Source organism: Anarhichas minor, unplaced genomic scaffold (genome assembly GCF_050575085.1).
Source record: "Anarhichas minor isolate MPS153535 unplaced genomic scaffold, ASM5057508v1 ptg000043l, whole genome shotgun sequence".
Taxonomy (NCBI): Eukaryota; Metazoa; Chordata; class Actinopteri; order Perciformes; family Anarhichadidae; genus Anarhichas; species Anarhichas minor.
Window position 1 is genome coordinate 2,624,314 of NW_027466489.1, and position 19,428 is coordinate 2,643,741.

Consider the following 19,428-nt stretch of genomic DNA (forward strand, 5'->3'; position numbering starts at 1 on the left):
GAACTACGTCACTTCCCCTCTGCAATGGACATCCGCACGTGTTGATAAAGCGACTGTTTACAGTACTTATTAATTCTAGACCTCGGGTAGCTCCATAGCACATGCCAACCAAACACACTGATAGTATCGCTACATCTTCTATCAAACCACAGCGATGCCCAAAGTGAAAAAATCCAAAGGCGGAGGAGGAGGAGAGACGAGCGGAGGAGCGACGGCGATGGCGCTGGCTGACCAGATCCTGCAGGCGGACACGATGCGAGCCCGAGGCCGGGTGAAGAGCAGGGATAGCCGGGCGGAAGACGAGGACAACTACGTAGACGAGCGTCTGTCTCGGAAGATCTTACAGCAGGCACGAATTCAGCAAGATGAGCTTCAGAGCGAATATGGCCCGGCACCAGAGAAGAAGAAGACGCCGGTCACTGTTCTCGGTAATGTCGGAGGTGTCTGTCCTCCTCAATATGAACTGCAGCCATGTTATTGAAAGTCTATGAAGTTGTGTTTTACATGAAATGCATTAGATTGAGGGATATTTGGATGGAGTCTTCTGTGTCAGGACTTATCTACTCTATAATTTCTATATTTAAGCACAATTTAAGTTCATGTGAAAGTTCACACGTTTGTGAGTAATTTGTAGTTTTACATGTTCAACATTAATTATACAGAAGTAAAAATATATACTAACTGGAAGTGGGGAAGGAAACATAAATAAATCAGGAATATTTGATCAAAGGAAGAACTTTGACACAAGTATAGTGAACATGTTTGATAGTGTAACGCTCCTTCAGATGATCGACTTCACTTCACTATGGAGTGTGTATCTTAAACAGTACCGTGTAATCTTATTGACCATCTTTGTCTTGTCATAACATCTTAGGGCCTGACACTCAGGATGCAGACTCCGATGAGGAGTGGCCCGCACTGGGAACGGCGGGTGCTGACGACGGCGATGTGGTGTGTGACACCGACATCGTCGTTGACCCCGACGACGAGAAGGCCATGGAGCTGTTCATGAATAAAAACCCTCCAATGAGGCAAGAGGCAGCATAATCCTGGCTTCATTTTGAAACTTACCTGTTTGAGTTTGAATTGTAATGAAGCACAAAATGAGCTCAGTTCTTGCTTTTAAAGCTTCGCTGTGTTTTCTCTTTGTGTTCTTCGTAGACGGACCTTAGCTGATATCATCATGGAGAAGATTACAGAGAAGCAGACTGAGGTAGGGACAGTGATGTCGGAGGTGTCGGGGCGTCCAATGCCCCAACTTGACCCGAGGGTAATAGAAGTGTACAAAGGTGTCAATAAGGTGAGTTATATCCGTCGACTTAAAGGGAAGAAAGTGTTTTTAGTGCCTGACTGTAAGTGTAAAGACCTCCTAGTGAGCAGTTAAATGATAGTTTACATTTCTGTTCTTTTGCTTCAGGTTCTGTCTCGATATCGCAGCGGTAAATTGCCAAAGGCTTTTAAAATAGTCCCAGCACTTTCAAACTGGGAGCAGATTCTTTATTTGACCGAGCCCGAGACCTGGACAGCAGCTGCCATGTACCAAGCAACAAGGTGAGTCCCCCAGGTGGTCTGTCTTTGGCTGTACACTGAGCAGGTTATCTCATTTACTACCAGATATTTCAACAAGGTACAATGAAGTGTTTTTCTCCATGCCTTTCTTATAGGATCTTCTCGTCCAATCTGAAAGAGCGAATGGCTCAGAGGTTTTACAACTTGGTGCTGCTGCCCCGAGTACGGGACGATATCGCAGAGTACAAGAAACTCAACTTCCATCTCTACAGTGCTCTGAAGAAGGCCTTGTTCAAACCAGGAGCATGGTTCAAAGGTGAGACCATTTTAAATGGATGGTTTTCATTTTCTCTTTTTTCAGAGTGAGAAGATATTTACATTAGAGCTGCAACAATCGTGGAACTGAAAATTTAAACTATTTTTCAACTATTTCTATTTGTCTAGCAAAAATGCATCACTTTTTGGCACCAGCTTCTTGAATATGAGAATTTGTTACTTGTCCGACATGACAATAAACTTGATATCTTGGTTTTGGAAAGGATAAAACAAAATGCTTGATCACATGGTTTTAAGATATTATCTTAGTTCACAATAAGGTTCACCGGTTAGTTTTTATGCTGTTTAATGTGTTTCTTTGACCCTGATTCTCTTTATGTAACCTGTTTTAAGCATCTCCCAGTCGTGGGATGGAATTCTGATTACGTCCAGATTGATTCTTCATCAAAAGCAAAGTGAAAGTTCCTAAAAGCTGCAAAGTGTTTTTAACAATTTGTTAAGGACTGAATTCATTAGCGCCACTCTTCTAGCTGTTATCAAAATTCTAAATTTGGATGGTGAATACATTTGTTATTTAGCAAAGTGCAGGCTGAGAGTAAAATCCAAATGGTGTTGATGTAAAATAGTTACTGATGTGCCCTGCAGACCTGTAAAGTGTAGCCATCATGTTCGGCATTACTAGTTATTGTTTCACCAAATCCCCAGTGAATGCTGAGCTAAGCTCTACTCACATCTGACCCTTGAAAATAAAAAGTGGTAAAGAGAGGATTTGACAGCTTGTTGCAAAGAAGGAAATACAAGCTTTCTGGGACGTGTCACGCTTCTAATTTCAGCACTAAATTTAGAACTTGTGTTCAGAGGACGCTCACAGAGGATTAGTTCAGATTCGTGTCCACAGGGTAAATAACACCATCGGTTCTGGAAGCTCAGACATTAACAAACTCAAATTATCCTTTGTTTGGCCAATGATTGTTTTTCTTTAATCCTTTGTGAACTCACTGTTTACAAACTGTCCCAGTTTAATGTGACTTTTGTCCCCCAAACGTCCCATGACCCATATTTAAAGAAACACCAGTATGAGACAACTCCACTAAGTGGCAGTGTTGCTCACAAATACACTGAACTGTTTGTCACACAGTGAGTGAGAGAACTGACCACAAGTGACTGTTTTTTTCCATTAATTATTCTATTATTGGAGCTCATTTAGTTTACTGAATACATTTAATATGTGATAAATGGAACTGATTACTGGAGTTAATTTTAGGTTTTTCCATGCGATCACTGCACCCGGAGGCTCTGAAATAATTGTTTTTAAATATATATATATATATATTTTTTCAAATATGATGTATCATGTGAACAAACATGAAAGCAAACCTAAAGCACAGATCATACCTTATTAAGTTTAATATGCTGTGTGCAATATAGTGTCTGATGTGAAACTGTACTCTGCCAACACTGTCAATCTTGACTGTGTGCTTTGGAATCAAAATAGTTTATTGTAAGCTGAACAGCTGTTGGTTTAGTACCTGTAAAGGTTTATTTTAAAGGGGCCATCTGCCAAAGTATGAAAATACCTGAAAATAAAACAAGCACGGATGGCTTTACATCGGTCAAAGTCGGTCGTCAAGGTAATTAATTCCAAATTTAATGGCGATAGTTAACTTTAACATGGCTGATTCTGTTAATCATACAACAATCCTGAGTTCTCAGGTGGCGTTAATGCTCCCAAGTCATAAACATGGGAATCATTCCCGTCTCTGCCATCCCTCCCATATGATGTGAAGAAGGCAAAACTTAAGCTGCTTTTCTTTTCTTGCATTATTTAAATGGTTGGAGCCAGTGTTTTTGCAGCTTTAACCAGCTTGACTGAGGAGTAAAAGCCAGGTTTATCACTGCCTCTGCTGCATCTGCAGTTGTGGAAGTACCGGAATACCCTTTTGATGTATTTTGCTTCTTCTGTCACACAGGTATACTGCTTCCTCTGTGCGAGTCTGGGACATGTACTCTGAGGGAAGCCATCATCGTCGGAAGCATACTCACAAAGTGCTCCATCCCTGTGCTCCACTCCAGGTAATGATTCCTTTCACTGATACACTAACACACACGCACACACACACACACATACGCACACCTGCAGACAGATGTCAGCATCTCATCGTTGTATGTAGGATTCAGCCAGGTGTCCTTTTGGCAAGATAAGTACGGTTAAGATTGCATAACATGGGAGGTTGCATAACATGCTAAATTGTTTTTGTCTTTCAGCGCTGCGATGCTTAAGTTGGCAGAGATGGAGTACAATGGCGCCAACAGCATTTTCCTGCGCCTCTTGCTTGACAAGAAATACGCCCTGCCTTTCCGTGTCCTAGATGCCTTGGTGGCCCACTTCCTGTCCTTCCGCAGTGAAAAACGTGTGCTTCCTGTGCTGTGGCATCAGAGTTTACTCACCATGGCTCAGCGCTACAAGGCTGACCTGGCTTCCGAGCAGAAGACGGCACTGCTGGAGCTGCTCAAGATACAAACACACCCTCCGATCTCTGCAGAGATTCGCAGAGAACTGCAAAATTCAGGGTCGAGGGATCTTGAAATTGGGCTCCCTGTTACTGTTGAGATGGAATGAGGATTTCCTCTGGTCTGGTGCTTCCTCCTCCTCTGATGCAAATGATTCACGCTTTCTTCAGCATGATGAAAATTGGGTTAAATCTAACTTTGTTATTCTTCCTGACCCTCGAAAGGACAGTTTCAAAGATGGCAGTGTCTCAGGAGCCGTAATTCTGTCCCCTGCTTGGATGAGTTTGCACATTTAAAAATGCACATCAGTTGTGATGTAGTTGATGAAATTTCCCATCAGGAATGTCTGAGCTTTTTTTTTCCTGCAGTTGGGAAGACAAAGACTGGTGTTTGTGTTTGTTTGACTATAGCAACTTTGTTGTTTACAAGCAACAGTTTTGATTAAAAACAACCGGAGTCCATTAAAAGTTGGTCAGGGAGAATGTGTTTCTTTCCATTTTATGTTGTCTTAACTGTTAGGGTGATTCACAAGATAGATGGTGAAATACTTTCTATTTGCAGCCTGGTTTTAAAAACATTTACATGACCTACCTGGCGTCTTCATATAGGAAATAAAAATGGATACTGTTGGTATTTCTTCTGGAACATATTTAGTCATCTCTGACCTGTCAATTTAAATTGTATCAGAAAACCTATAGACTCATTCATTGAATATACCAACATTGGAAATTAGTAATAAAACTAATATAATATTATTAAACAAAGGCAAAATAATTAGCAAAAAAGTCAATACCTAAAAGAAAAAAAGTTAGTATTTTAAGGAATGTATTAATGTGACAGTTCACCCAAATCAAAAATACATATATTTCCTCCTAGTGCTTTTTATCAAAGTTTTTGGTGAGAGTTAGATATATGTACATTTATTTTTGGGGTGAACTGTCCTTTTTGAGACTGAATAATTGTAAATGTGAAATTGGCCTTTTTTTAAAAGTACTTAAAGACAATGAGTTACTGTTTAATTCAAATTCAGCATCATTGTTAAAATGTAGTTGAGGTCGGATATCATAAAATAAATGTTCACCTTTAACTGTGTCTTCTCTGATCCGACATTAAGTTAACGTTAGGCCACAGAGCTAGACCTCGTTACGTTCAGCTTTGATCGTTTTATGATAGACCTGAATTCAACTTATCAAATTTAGTTTGAACAAAACAAACCCGGTACCCCAGTTGAGCCTGTTTGTGTTTGCTACTTTAAAGGCCTCGTTTAAACGAGGTGTCATTTAGTGAACGTCCCATGAGGGTTAGCATAGCTAGCTAACGGTAGCTAGCTAACGGTTATCGGACGAAGCGGACGCCTCGTTGAACGCTCCTGTATTTAACTTCGTCGAATGGATCTTTGGGGATCCAGAGACATACATGCCGGTGATACGGAGCGTGATGTGGTTCTCCGGGCGGGCGGCGACCAACCGGTGACCGGCGACCTCCGAACTCTGCACAACCTCACGGCCTTAGAGAAGACCTGCCGGGTGGCCCCAAACCTTGAACTAGTCCAGACAGACATCGAGCCTTTCATGCGGAATATACTGGCAGTGTGGATGTTTCAGGTATGCACATCAGTCAAACTCAAAGTACACGTCATCTTTGCTGACTTAAAAGTACAACATCTGGCTGTTTTTATAGGTGTGCGAGGAGCAGAAATGTGAGGAGGAGGTGTTTCCGCTGGCGGTGCACTACCTGGACTGTTACCTGAGCAGCTTCGCAGTTGAACAGTCCAACCTGCAGCTTTTAGGGTCCGTTTGTATGTTCCTGGCCTCCAAGATGAGAGAGACTGTCCATCTGACTGCCAGCAAGCTTTGTATCTACACAGACAACTCCATTTCAATCTCAGACATCCTGGTAACTCCACTTTTATTTTTCACATAAACTAAACATTGTGTTTGGGAACCAATGATTGGATCATACCTACATTTCACTGTTCCCCTCAGATAGCCATAGCTTTAATGGTTTATAATTCAACGTTTTAATGTACGGGCCTTCTGATGGTAGAGTTAAAGGACTGTGTGTGTTGCAGCACTGGGAGGTGGCGGTGGTTTCCAGGTTAGACTGGTGTCTGGCCTCTGTGGTACCCTCTGACTTCCTGGAGCCGGTGCTCCACGCTCTCCCCTTGGTCCGGCCCCAGCACCTTCCTAACATGCGCAGGCATGTTCACACCTATATTGCTCTGGCAGCCACTGGTAAGTTACATAACTGGGTTACCATAATAAATAAAGAAGACAATACGCAGTGGCAATGGATACAAATATGGAAAAAAGACATTTTACCATTTTTCCCCCTTGTGTTAAATGATTTCTGTGCTCGATTGTAAAGCTGTTTTATTCCTCCAGTGCAGTAAAAGCAGCTACTTTAAATCCCTTGTTAGTGAGCGTTAAACGTGACAGTGAAGTTAAATGTCTTTCCACACGGTGAACAATGAACACAAAGCGGCCACAACTTTGATTGCGATGTGTCAGCAGTTCATTTCGGAGACAGAGAGCTGAGTTTGTGTAATCCTGTATTGTCTCCCGTGAAAGACCTCCGTCCGACCATTCAGCTGGCGGATTTCCCACGAATCTCTGTGCTGCTGCCCGAGGCAACAGGTCACGGGGAGACAGTCAGTGTGTGCTGTTTTAGACACACTATGACGTTACAGCCCATAAAGTTGAGACAATTCCGAGGCTTCCACCATTGTAATGCATTCAAAAAGGTGTCTCGGCATGGATTGAATGTCTGATGTTTTGTCTCAGCGTGTCTCCTGTCTTCAAGCAACTAGGATATTCTACAAGCTTATCAGGTTTTGGGAAATGTCTGCTTTTGAGTACGAGCTTTAGTCCACCAGGGTGTGTCTGCAATGGTGGAATCCATTTCATTGTCTACGTCTAGCCTTTACTGACTTTCTCACCGTTGCAGTAGGCTACAAATACTTCAAGTGAACTGCAAGTGGCCATCTTAATTAGGAAATATTGTACTAGATATGATTGTTTCACTATCTAGAGGAAGTGATCTTCGTCTCTTATCGTCAGAATGCAGGTTTTCAGTGTTCTTGCCCTCCACCATTGCATGTGCCTGCGTGAGCCTTGCCATGCAGAGGCTGAAGCTAGTGGACGCTGCCATCGCCTCCGATTCGGTGCTGACGTTTTTGGCCAACCTATTGGTCATTGATCTGGTAAGGTTAATGTTTAACTCACGTTTTCATATGATATCTCTTTGACTTTGCCCTGTTGTCAACATCGACTGTCATGTTTGTGATGGCGTTAGAAAGCTCCCCGTTTAAACAGACCGTCAGATGTGTGTTTTAGAAGAACAACCAATGCACATGGAGTGTTGGGTCAAGAGCCAGAGTCTGTCCATGACCCACTGATGAACTTATGGTTGTTTTTCCTCTTCACCTGACCCTGAACAGAGCTCGGTCCTCCTCTGCTATGACCAGCTAGGGAGTGTGTTGGAGCTCAGCCTGCCCTCTTGTTTCCAGGCCAGTGTTTGCAGATCCGGAGCACACAGCTCAGAGATCAGCTACAGCCCTGCTGACTTTCAGGATGTTTTATTCACACCAGTGACATCACCCCAGGAATTCAAGCAAAAACCACTCCTCCCTGACATTAATGGTTAAATTATAACTTTACAGCCATGAACCAGAACAATGCTATCACTCCTTAATCCTTATTGTTCTTGGCAAGTTCTTTTGGAGATCCCTCCGCGACATGTAGAGCTATTACAGTTTAAGATTTGTTTTAAATGTCCACCCTGTTGCTGCTTGTTTTAAAGTGTTATGCTAGGCAGCTTTGAAAGATATAATACATTAACTTTTTTGATATTGAATTGCACTGAATCCCAATATCAATGTTTGCACATTTGAAATGTTATATATTCTATTCATATGTATCGATATATATACATATATATCTAGATTCATTGAAAATGTTATATCTGGACAGTTCTGATACGTTTGAACAGATGTTTCTACATAGTCTCAGCACTTTAATGAATTCCCTTGTGGCTATAAACCAGTACTGTTAAGACATTAAGCATTTGTATGTAGGTCACTGATGACATTAGTCAGCACTTGAGTTCTCTGTAGTTTTTATTGATTTCTTCATCCCGGTCATAACAGCATGGCAGATCACAGTCATATAAATAACAAGCCCAGTAACTTTGGCAAACATGGTTTTTGTTGCTGTTAAAGAAAAAAATATATATGATCAGAGTCTGCATACCTGCAACTTCTGAAACAAGAGAAACCGTGATGAAATGCACTTTATGTTGTACACACAAATGAAACAGATGCCATTTTAGACCCCTCTTCCTCTGTCACACTTGAATAATAAATCAGTTGTCTGTGACAGATTACAAATGAATGAAAAGAATGTTAAGTTGGAATCAGCCAATTCAAAGTTTACTTTTGTATGCGTGTTACATTCCTGATAAGCCTCAGCGTGGCCATAAATACCTGGAAAAAATATTTGATGTTCTACTTTAATGCCAGCATGCCAATCCAATTAAGTAGCTCTAGTGTGCAGCATGACATTTCATACAGAAACATACTAATGTACATTTATGATTACCAGCAGGTATTTAATAAAGCAGGAGTAGAAACCAGATATCTTGTAAAATGTAATGTCATCATTAGCCTGCATGATTCTACTTCTAAACCTGATATTTAAGCTTTTTTTTTTACCATTCAAGGTCACCAGGTTAAACCGTAGTACTTTTTTTTTTTTTTTTAACAGTTAAATGGCTGAAGTTTTAATCTAGCTTTGTGAAATACTGTATCACCTTAGGTGTCGAGATATTTTAAATTTAAAAGTTCACACGAGCTGCATGACGGATCTTGAAAATTCGGTACAAGGGTTACACATCATACAGTAGTTAGCTGGGGCGCATTGTTCGCTTTCAAACACCTCACTGTTTTACAAAGTAAAGTGTTTTGACCTTAAAGCCTTATGAGCCCTACCTTTCCTGTGAAACTGCCACCTGTCTATTGTATTAGTGCAGGCTCTGGAGCAAAAGCAGGTTCTACCGGTTACGCTCTATGTGAGTCAGACGTCATGATTATTATTCAAGTCATTATCCAAACTTAGAACGAGTCCTTTCAAGTGGAAAAATACAAGAATTTAAAAAAACAATTGCTCTTCAGAGCTGAAATCCCTGTCACAAACAAACATCTTGGCACTTTTTGCTGTTGCTTTAAATAAAGAAACAAAATAACTCCAATGACAGTAGCAAACTTACTCTTTGGTATCCACGAAATGTCATTTCCCCCACATCCTGAAGCACAGTAAAAGCTGTAGTATACCCCTCCTAACGTTGAACCTGTGCGTTAGTGCTGTTCTAGATAAATATGTTGACAGATGATCAGCTCTCGCACTGCTAGAATCTTAAAGAGCTGTTAAGTCATAAACTCTTTATCAAACTGTCCTGTCGACAGTAAAAGACACAGACTTTGTGGCTGAAGCGTTGTTCAAACAACAGTCCTATTGTGACTGAATGTCAGCTTCTTGGTTTATTGTCACTGTTAAACAAACTTTACTTTTCGACATTGAAGACCAGTGTTTTGGTTTCAGGGTGACTTTAACTACACTTGATAATAAGCTCTTATGTTGAAAATGTAGAGCTCCTGGTTGACCAACAGCAGCTCTCTTCTCCTGAGGATCTTTGAAATGGACATTTTAAACTGCAGCATGATATTTGTGCAGTCTGCTTATTTTTTGCCTGTTTTACTCATTCAAATTACAAGCTATTCATAAAAGACACTTATCACCATCTAAAATACAGTCGTCGACATTTAACAAGAAGCCTCCGGCCTTTTTGGTACTGTGCACTTCCTGAAGTTTGCCAGAATGATTATCACAACAGTGTGCCGGTGAGGTCACATAATGCACTTTGGCGAACATGTCTTCAGTAGTTTAGCAGTCTTTAGTCAACAGGCCTTCAGCTTGCTGCAGAGCCTCGTGTAACCGCGGCTTGTTTGTAAGCCTCTGTTACATTATCACAGTCTGTGATCGAAAAGGCGCTGTCAGCCACTCCAGACCTGTAGCAGTGCCAGGCCCTCGGCAACCTGTCCCCAAGGATCCCGTCTTCTGTGATGTCCAGCAGGTTGTCAGCAGACACGCATCCTCTCATGCTGGACTTGGCTGGTTTATCCAGTTGTGCTGGAGGTCCTACGCAGTCTGGCAGATCCAGCTGGTCAAAGGACTCGGAAGACAGAATGCTGTCCTCGCTGGTGGCCCCGCTCGGTCTCGACCGGACGCCTCCGCAGGGTAACGAAGCCGCCAGCTGGTCCAGAGAGCCAAACTCCTGCAGCCTACCTGAGGAGAACTTTCCATTGCGCTTCAAGATGCCTTTCCTGTGAGTTGGCGGTGAAGGGCACTCTTTAGCTTGTGGAGCCCAGCCAGAGTCGCTGTTCTCGGGAGAGGAGGAGTAGTAGCCCGACTCTTGCTCCGCTCGCTTCTTTAGGATTCCTTTGCGAGGCAGCGGATCAGCTGAAGGCGCATCAGCTGGTGCAGACAAACCCAAAATGTTCTGTGGCTCCACTGAACCCGCAGCAGGGACTTCACTCATTGCCTTCTGTTTCACACTGTTGCGTCTCTTTAGAATCCCCTTGGAGGGGCGACTGTCAGTGCTTACTTCATGAACGGTCTGGGAGACGTTGTTTTCCTTTTGCGACCTTCGCAGGGAGCGCTGCCGGACGACATCCCCTCCACCGCCCTGTGAGCGCAGCAGGCAGCGCATCTTAGAGCCGTTCTCCAGTAAAGGCCTGGACGTACGGCGCAGCCAACTACCAACAAGGGCCAGCCCGGCAGGATGTGATGTCGATGGAGAGGCTGGGGAAGTGGTCTGCTCCACTGGACTGCTCTTTGTCTCAGCCAGTAATGGCTGCGGGTAGCCCCAGTTGAGCCACCAGTGTCCTGCAATCTCCTCTATTGTGGCTCTGCGCTCAGGATTTACCATCAGCATCCAACGGATAAGCCCACATGCGTCTGAGAGAGCAATAGAGAAACAAACAGTTACATTTTGACGAAACTAAATATATAGACACCAAAATAAATGTGTCAAAGAGTAGTTGAGCTGAAAGACTCACCAGAGGGATTGATGGGTTTACGATAGTTTCCGGTGCTTATCTGTTGGACCAATGCCTTGTGGTTGTTTCCGTCAAATGGCATAGTACCATGAACCATAGTGTACAACAGCACACCAAGAGACCACGTGTCCACCTCTGGCCCGCGGTATGGCCGTCCATTGACAATCTCTGGGGAAGCATACAGAGGGCTTCCACAAAAGGTTTGGAGGTACTCATCACCGTGGAAGAGGTTCGACAGCCCGAAGTCTGCGATCTGCAAGAAGTGGAAGTCAAGCTGAGCAACAGTCGGAGCTGTTGTATCATCATCCGATTACTGCAGAAATAACCTCAAAAGATTCCATTATGCGTCACTATAAGTCATTGTTTATTCAGAACACGTAATACTGTGATGTTAAAGGTTGCATAGTGAATCACTTTTCACAAGAACTTGAAGCAATGAAATCTTCTGTCAAATATAACACGTTATTTTTAATTACCTTTGATAGAACCACCATCTGCTGTCATTTACAATCTAAACCATACAAAAATCCAATAACCTAAAACTGCAGACTTTTTTTGTGTGTGTGTGTGTGTGTGTGTGTGTGTGTGTGTGTGTGTGTGTGTGTGTGTGTGTGTGTGTGTGTGTGTGTGTTTTTGGAACATACCTTCACATTGCCTTTGCCATCTAGTAAAATATTTTCCAGTTTCAGGTCCCGGTGTACTATTCCATTCTGACAGGGGAAAAAATATATATACAAGTTATTAAGCATAACAACATCTTACACCCAGGCCATTACACATCCGTTTTCTATATTATATAAAAGGATTAGTCTTTACTGGGTCAGAACACATTCTTTTCCGAGTGAAGTTTTTTTTTTTTCTAGTACGTCAGCTATGCCTCATTGTCCTCCACTCTGTAGGGGGGCATGCCTTTGACTCAGGCACAGTTTGAATGCGTTTTGCTTTCAAACATGCAGGTCAACTATTACGTATATGGGCACTACTGGTAGCAACGGATTCATTTATTGTTACGATGTAGTCATGAAGAAACTATTGCGTGGACTTCTTTAGAATTCATCGCTGCAACATGCATAACCAATTTTTAAAAAGTGTTTCGATGGCCTTTTCCTGACTGCTTTCCACGTGGAAAATTAAATATTTAACGAGACATCAGCACCCAATAAAACAGATGGCTGACAGAGAATATGGCAGGGCAATTCACTCTGTGCATACAGTCCAGCAAACATGTATAAAGGCTCTGCATAGTACTGAACACTAAAACATAGTGTGCTGTAAATGTAATTACACAGCAACAACTGCTCGTGTGTGTAGAGCCCTTCTATTCCATCACACCCTCATTAAGAGTGTGTGTTTGTAGGGACGACTGGCTTTTAGCTCTCCACAGACCAACTGTTCATTTCCCCCTGCATCGTTCTCACAGCCTCACTGTTCAGATCAGCAGGCTCACAGTGAATAATGCCCATTATGTAACTTTGGGGGTGCCAGCGCTCTGGGAAAAAAAAAACGACGAGCGGAGCAGCTAGTCCGAGTGGAGCTCTGCGTCATTAGCCTCGACGTAGCAGCCATGCGTGAGGAGGGCTGAGATACTCGACCACAGCTACAATAAACAACTTTACGTGTTCTGTGTGAAGGCGTGGGATTGAGACAGACGGCCTCACCTGATGGCAGTAGTGCACAGCCGATACGATTTGTCTGAAGAAGTGCCTGGCCTCCCGTTCAGAGATGTTCCCCTTGTCACAGACGTAGTCGTACAGGTCCCCTCGGCTGGCGTACTCCATCACAATCACAATTTTGTCCTTGTTCTCAAATACTGCAAGATCAAAAAAAACACGACAACTTTTATTAAAAAGGTTTCAAATCCAACTCATCACCCAAATGGAACTGAATGAGATTATCTCTGCAGCGCCAACACATTTGAATTAAGAACGTTTCTGCATTGAAAGCCCATCATAGACCTTCCTGTGCGACCCCTAGTCCCACTCTGATTAGGATAAACGGGGCCCCATGATGACCGTATTGCAAACATGCACTGAGGTGGACAAACACTGAACGACGACCATCTCATCAGGCGTGAGGAACACGGGAAGACACAAGAGCCCTGCACATTTTTCTTTCGGGGTATGACCGGACGTCAGCGCTTATGCAACATGACATCGTTCTTCAGCACAAAAGACTTGCGTGACCAAACTCTGAATCTCCAAACAGAGACCGATTGAGAGTCGTCTCTTTCCAGGTATCACGTTTCACTTTGCATGTAGGAGACGAAGTCAGCTCTGAACGGCGAGCGATGAAACTAAACCCAAACACATTTTGAATACTGTACCTTCATATATGGTGATGATGTGCGGATGGCAGAGTGAGGACATGATCTCAATTTCTCTGCGAATATGAACCAGGTCCTGCTCATCCTTTATCTTATCCTTTCTGATCGACTTTATGGCAACCTAAAAAAAGAAAAGAAAATTTGACTTTCAGAAAAATCGATCATATTTTGCATACTTTTTTTTAGAAAAGTGAGATTACTTCCAGGGGCTTATAAATAAAATAATATAGCTTTACAGTTGTTAGGAGAGTCAAATAGTTACTTTAAAGCAAGGGTGTAACGTTTGATGAACAGCAGCTGCTGTGGCCTTAAGTGACAAGTGCAGGAAAATGGTAAATATCCAAACACAGTGCAACAACAGACCCAGTTGAGGAGTCTTTAGAAGTCAGTGAACCGACTCTGTAATGTCAGTTACAGAGCGGTATCCATTATCCACCATAAGCTCTTTCATACAAACCCAAGTGAGGCTGCAGCAGTGAAACCACTGAGTGTATTGAAATGTGCAACAGTGTATTTTTTTCACTTTTCATTTGAAAGAAGAATGTGTGTGTCAAGACTCACATAATCTCGCTTTAGTGACAAAGAAAACATTTATACAATGGTCAGCAACTGCACTGCTTTTGGAATAGAAGTCAGTAAATAAATAAACTACATTATGTCTGTCTATTTAGCAGAATAAGTGCACAAAAAAGAAGAACAAAATGTTAATAAGCATTTCCTTCCCTCTGAAGCTCGTCCTCTTGCGAGAGTAACAATGAGCAGCGAAGCGAATACTGTGCCATGTTGTTTCTAACAAGGCAGAGGCATCGCCGGGTCAAGTATTGTCTGCTGTAAAGAAATCTATTGGCTGCCGTTTGTCTGAGAGACTTGTGGAATAAGGACATTTAAATGTGAATAGTATCTGTTGGGGACTTATCACATAAAAGCTTTGGACAAGTCTGTACGTCTTTATGTTGCGTTTGTCTAGTTGAAGCTCAGATGCCTGAGATTCCTCGGTGCACCGAGTGCGTCATCAGTCTACCCCAAGTTGAAGGGTGTGATGAGGCCCCCGATGGGCACTAGGTGGTGGGGTGTCCTTGTTTCCTCTCCTTTCTGACCCTCGAGGCTACAGACACGGGGGAAGTGAGTAAGGCGGCGACCTGTCATATCAGTTTCTACACACAACTGTCTCCCGTCATGAGTCAGTGTCTGGCCTCGAGGCTCCTCCGGGTCACACCACACAGAACCCTTATCCTGATTCTGGGAACTGTGGCTTCCTGCGTTTGTTTGCATATCTGTCAGACGGGCTGAACTCACACTCATGAGTTCACACCCATGTGTTGGTGTGTGTGTGTGTGTGTGTGGCCTCTTTACTCAGTTTGTTCCACGCAATAGGCACTGAGGTTGAAATATTTGATATTTAACACAGAGTTCCACTGTGTTACTGTTGCATAGCTCCCTGAACCAACTGACTTATATGCGAGCCGTTTGGAGAGAAAAGCAAAAGAAGTAATACGTGTCTACACATGAGACTTGACACATTACATTTCACAAAAATAACACAATATACCTTAAACGTCAATAACGTTAACTTAAATGACCAAATAACGTTAGGTTAGCTAATTGGATATTTTCATTCTAACCTGCATGAAAACTACTAGCTAGCTTTGAAACATACAAAAATACTTACGTACCTACATTTACAAAGGATTAGCAGTTATGTTTATATTTTGTTGCCCCTCCAAAGCTGTTATTTATGAAAGTTATGTTTAAGTGGTTGATGCTACAGTGACTTCATATTTACATAGTTGATTGCTTTTGATTGGACAGCATGACAGATTAGAGCTGAAACAATTAATTGATTAGTTGATTGACAGAAAATTAGTTGGCAACTATTAAATATAAATCATTTAAGACGTTTTTTTCAAGCAAAAGTGCCAAACATTTCCTAGCTCGCTTCTGAGGACTTTGTGATAGTAAATTTATTATCCATCAGCTTTGAATTATTTTTTTTTTTTTTAAGAATATGTTATAGAATATAAGATTTGTTAATCGAGATAAATAAAGTAATGGCTTTCTGAATAGCTGGTTGTGGATACAGCATCCAGGTCAATGTGAGGTCTACCCTACAGTCAGTGTGTGCTGAAAGCACCCTCCTTAATGGGTTATGTCATCAAACATATGCATGTAGATAATGGGAACAGCTGTAGTGCCACAACGCACGCAAGATGAAGCCATCCTTTGTGTTGGGTCACTCCCCGCGTCAAATAACATCTTTGTCCATTGTGTCGTCAATACCAACAGGTAGGTAGCTCAAAACAAAGCACATGAATGTTTCCATTGTGTGCCAACTGCTGTTTGAGCTGAACTGAATTCAAAACAGACATTTGGGCTGATCAGTATTTTGAGACGTTAACATGGGTTTGAGGCATGACGACCAGGAAGATGCCTGCAGGGATGACATTCAGACGCCGACTCTTCTCCTATAAAAGCTGAGTGTAGCAGCAGCGAGTCGCGTCAGACGGTGTCAGGGCAGAGAGGGGTGGACAACAAGGGATGGACAACAAGCCTGGACTTGTTTTACTGTTTACTGCAGGTACAGAAGAGGAATTCCTGAATAACTTCCATTCACTTTCACTCATAACATCTAAGAGCATTTCCGATAAACATGACCTGCTGACAAAGGGGAGCTCACTTCTAGGCCAAGTATCTGTGTTTTGGTTTTTTGATGAGTCACCGTTTCTGAAGGCATCTACCTGCACCTGCAATAAAAATGCAGTTACACTCTGAGTGTGCCTTTTGTTTTTGACAACTGGCCTATAATTTCTTGATTAAATGTTGAATAAATTACGTTACGGAAACAAACAAAAAAAAAAAAAGATTTAGTAGAAAGCTAATTATCAGGTGTAGAACACCGTTTGTAATATGTAGACAAACAGACACATAGTTGCCATTTAGTAGGCAACACTTGGTAAACTGAGTGCGGTCTAATGCAGGAGCCCTGCAGTTAACCTTCAGGAATGTCAGAGTTTCGTTTTTGTTAAAACTGCTTTAGAAAGTTGTTGATTCAACTTTATGGCCATTTTATAGGCTGTAGTTAAATTATATTGCATTATACTGACATGCTTCTACTGTTTAGTCTACCATCATTCATATAAACTGGCACATCATCAATTTGTGGACGTGTAAGAATATAACCTCTGTGCTCCTTTTAAACGGGTTATCTCTGCCCAGTGCGTTTAGATTAGATACCTCCCATTTCGCCTTAGGTCACAGGGAACTGGAATAACCCGAGGGCTCGTTGCGGTCCCCCCCCCCCAAAGAAAGAAAGTTACCTAACTTTCCTGTTTTAAACTTCCTGCTGGGATGAAGTCACACGGGCTTTCCGAAGAAACACCTCCGCTTACTTCCTTTTAACCCAGTAGGAGGTGACTGCGTAAAACGTCTTGTGTACAGAGTTACAGGGATCAATGTAGGCTTCAGTCTTTGTAGGATGAGCTCACACAAGTATCGATTTAGTTGCCCAATGATCTACTTTAATGCACCACAAATAACTTGTTAAGATATTAGGTTTGCCACAGACTCGGGAGGCCACCGAGGTAACTGGTGCCACGGTGTGTAAATACTTATGAATAGATAAGTGTTATATTTCATTTTAATTTACACAGAGGAGTTGTGTACTTTCCAACCCCGTTAGCAAACACAGTCACACACACACACACACACACGTTCTGAGAAAGGTGGTGAGAATAAAATGCTTAGATTACTATGCAAGACATTAAAACAGTTTATTCGGTTTTTTTTGTTTTACCAAATACACAGACTGGACGCAATGTTCAGAAAACAGAGAAAAACAAGAGAAACCTAAACCAAACAAACTGATGTCTAACGTATGCTGGTTTGTCAACTGACACCAACCTATTTTATTCGTTTACAATTTAGTAGTGGCTCATCAATTCCTCACATTGACACATTTGAGGCCCCCTAATAAAAACCCCATACCTGTGTGCAGACAGTGCGTCTTCTAAAAATAGCTCTCTATCTCTACACAACAGGCGGCCGACAGGACAACACAGATGTGGACACCGTCGATGAAGGCATTACAAATAAAAAGTGATAAAAGAATGTTAATATCGGTCCTTACCAGTCGGCCGGATCTTTCCTTGGCCTTCTTCACTTTGCCATAGGTTCCTTTCCCGAGGGTCTCCAGAAACTCGTACCTGTGCTTCAGGTTGTGTTTGTGGTGGTGTCTCTTCACGGCTTGTCTCTTCACGGTCACCTGGGACGGAGCTCTCCCAACAGGAGGATGTTCACCCGGTGAAACTGCCCCAACAGACGGCCAACGGTTTGACGACAGACGGGCACCATTTAAGCTCTCCATCCTGACACAACGTTGTTGTCTTCTTCTTCTTTTTGGCGTATTTTCTCACGCAGATAAAGTGCATTCCTCCGCGCGGAGCTCTGTTGTTGTTGTTGGAGCAAGTTGCTCCCAAAAGTGCTCAGGTACAATTCAGATAAATACGAGCTGACTCCGGCTGTGCAGCAGATTACTACAACTAAATGTTTCAGACCGAAAGCTAAAGAGTGTGTGTGTATCTGTAGCGCTGAGACCTACCAGCTGCAGGTACACAGCGTGCTGCGACACGAGCTCCGCGCTCAGCCTGCAGCCGGACACGTCAAATAGTCGAGGGGGCGTTCCAGGTACACGGAGGAGCGTTTGATTTGAGACACCAGACGGCGCCGGTTAGTGCAAGAGCATGGATTGAGGTCAATTTGTTGTTACTTTCTTCTTAGTGGCAGATTTTTTTTATTTACATGTTTTCTAATCTCCAAGTTAAACCCTATTTTTAGTTCAATGGTGCTTCAAAGTGGTGAGTTATTAACAGTAATAGTAGCAGCAGCAGACTGCGACATTAACAGCAGTAGTGATTTAAGGCGGATAGCTATAGTAGACTAGTACTTGTAATAGAAGTTTAGTGGTATTTAGTAGTTGGTAAACCAAGTTAGAACATATAATGCAGATCTCAGCTTTTGTTTTGTGTGACTGTTGTTACAATCGGTGTGCACGGGTATATACAACAAGCGCACCACAAAATGAAGCGTGAGGCAAATGTATTTTATACAGCCTTGCAATATGTAGCCTTATGATTTACTGCAGGTACAGAAGGGGAATTCCTGAATGACTTTCGTGACTTCCATTCACTTTCACTCATAACATCTAAGAGCATTTTTTTTATTTTTTTTTAATAGCATACACCAATGCACTGTATTTAGAGATTAGAGGTACTTGTACTTGTACTCCAGTACAATTCAGAGGGAAATACTACTTTTTACTTCACTACATTCATTTGACAGCTTTACTAGTTACTTTACAGGTTAATTTTACATACAAAACGTATGAGCTTGTAAAATATGATGCAATACATTTCGAGAAACAAATACATACAAAATCAAACTACCCAAAAGTAGTCCTATATGAAATAGTAAAACTTGCACATTAATGCATCGGTGCTAACAATGGCATATATAATAGTTTAACATTTTCTAGGACAATTAATTTGCATTGTGAGTACTTTTACTTTTATACTTTAAGTTTTGCATGCTTTGCTTTGGTACTTCTACTTAAGAGACATTGTTAATGCAGGACTTTTACTTATAACAGAGTATTTTTAAATTGCAGTATATTGCTACTTTTACTTGGCTTAGTAAAAGATCC

General features: G+C 42.1%; 3 protein-coding genes across 3 annotated transcripts; 2 read left to right on the forward strand and 1 right to left on the reverse strand.

Annotated features, from left to right (window-relative positions):
• The first annotated feature begins 4 nt into the window (after positions 1-4).
• Positions 5-4,945, forward strand: bysl (bystin-like). The gene is made up of 7 exons (XM_076110532.1): positions 5-428; positions 875-1,031; positions 1,162-1,300; positions 1,418-1,551; positions 1,665-1,825; positions 3,756-3,858; positions 4,051-4,945. The coding sequence occupies exons 1-7, from the start codon at positions 155-157 to the stop codon at positions 4,403-4,405; spliced, it is 1,323 nt and encodes a 440-aa protein (XP_075966647.1). The 5' UTR covers positions 5-154; the 3' UTR covers positions 4,406-4,945.
• A 739-nt stretch (positions 4,946-5,684) lies between these two features.
• On the forward strand, positions 5,685-9,455 carry ccnd3 (cyclin D3). The gene is made up of 5 exons (XM_076111151.1): positions 5,685-5,900; positions 5,977-6,192; positions 6,368-6,530; positions 7,356-7,498; positions 7,736-9,455. Exons 1-5 carry the CDS (start codon positions 5,685-5,687, stop codon positions 7,940-7,942), a joined length of 945 nt encoding a protein of 314 aa, XP_075967266.1. The 3' UTR covers positions 7,943-9,455.
• Positions 8,396-18,382, reverse strand: nuak2 (NUAK family, SNF1-like kinase, 2). Its single transcript, XM_076110706.1, has 6 exons — positions 17,857-18,382; positions 13,734-13,854; positions 13,069-13,220; positions 12,055-12,120; positions 11,411-11,663; positions 8,396-11,309 (listed from the first exon to the last, which is right to left on the reverse strand). Exons 1-6 carry the CDS (start codon positions 18,091-18,093, stop codon positions 10,261-10,263), a joined length of 1,878 nt encoding a protein of 625 aa, XP_075966821.1. The 5' UTR covers positions 18,094-18,382; the 3' UTR covers positions 8,396-10,260.
• Positions 18,383-19,428: the final 1,046 nt, after the last annotated feature.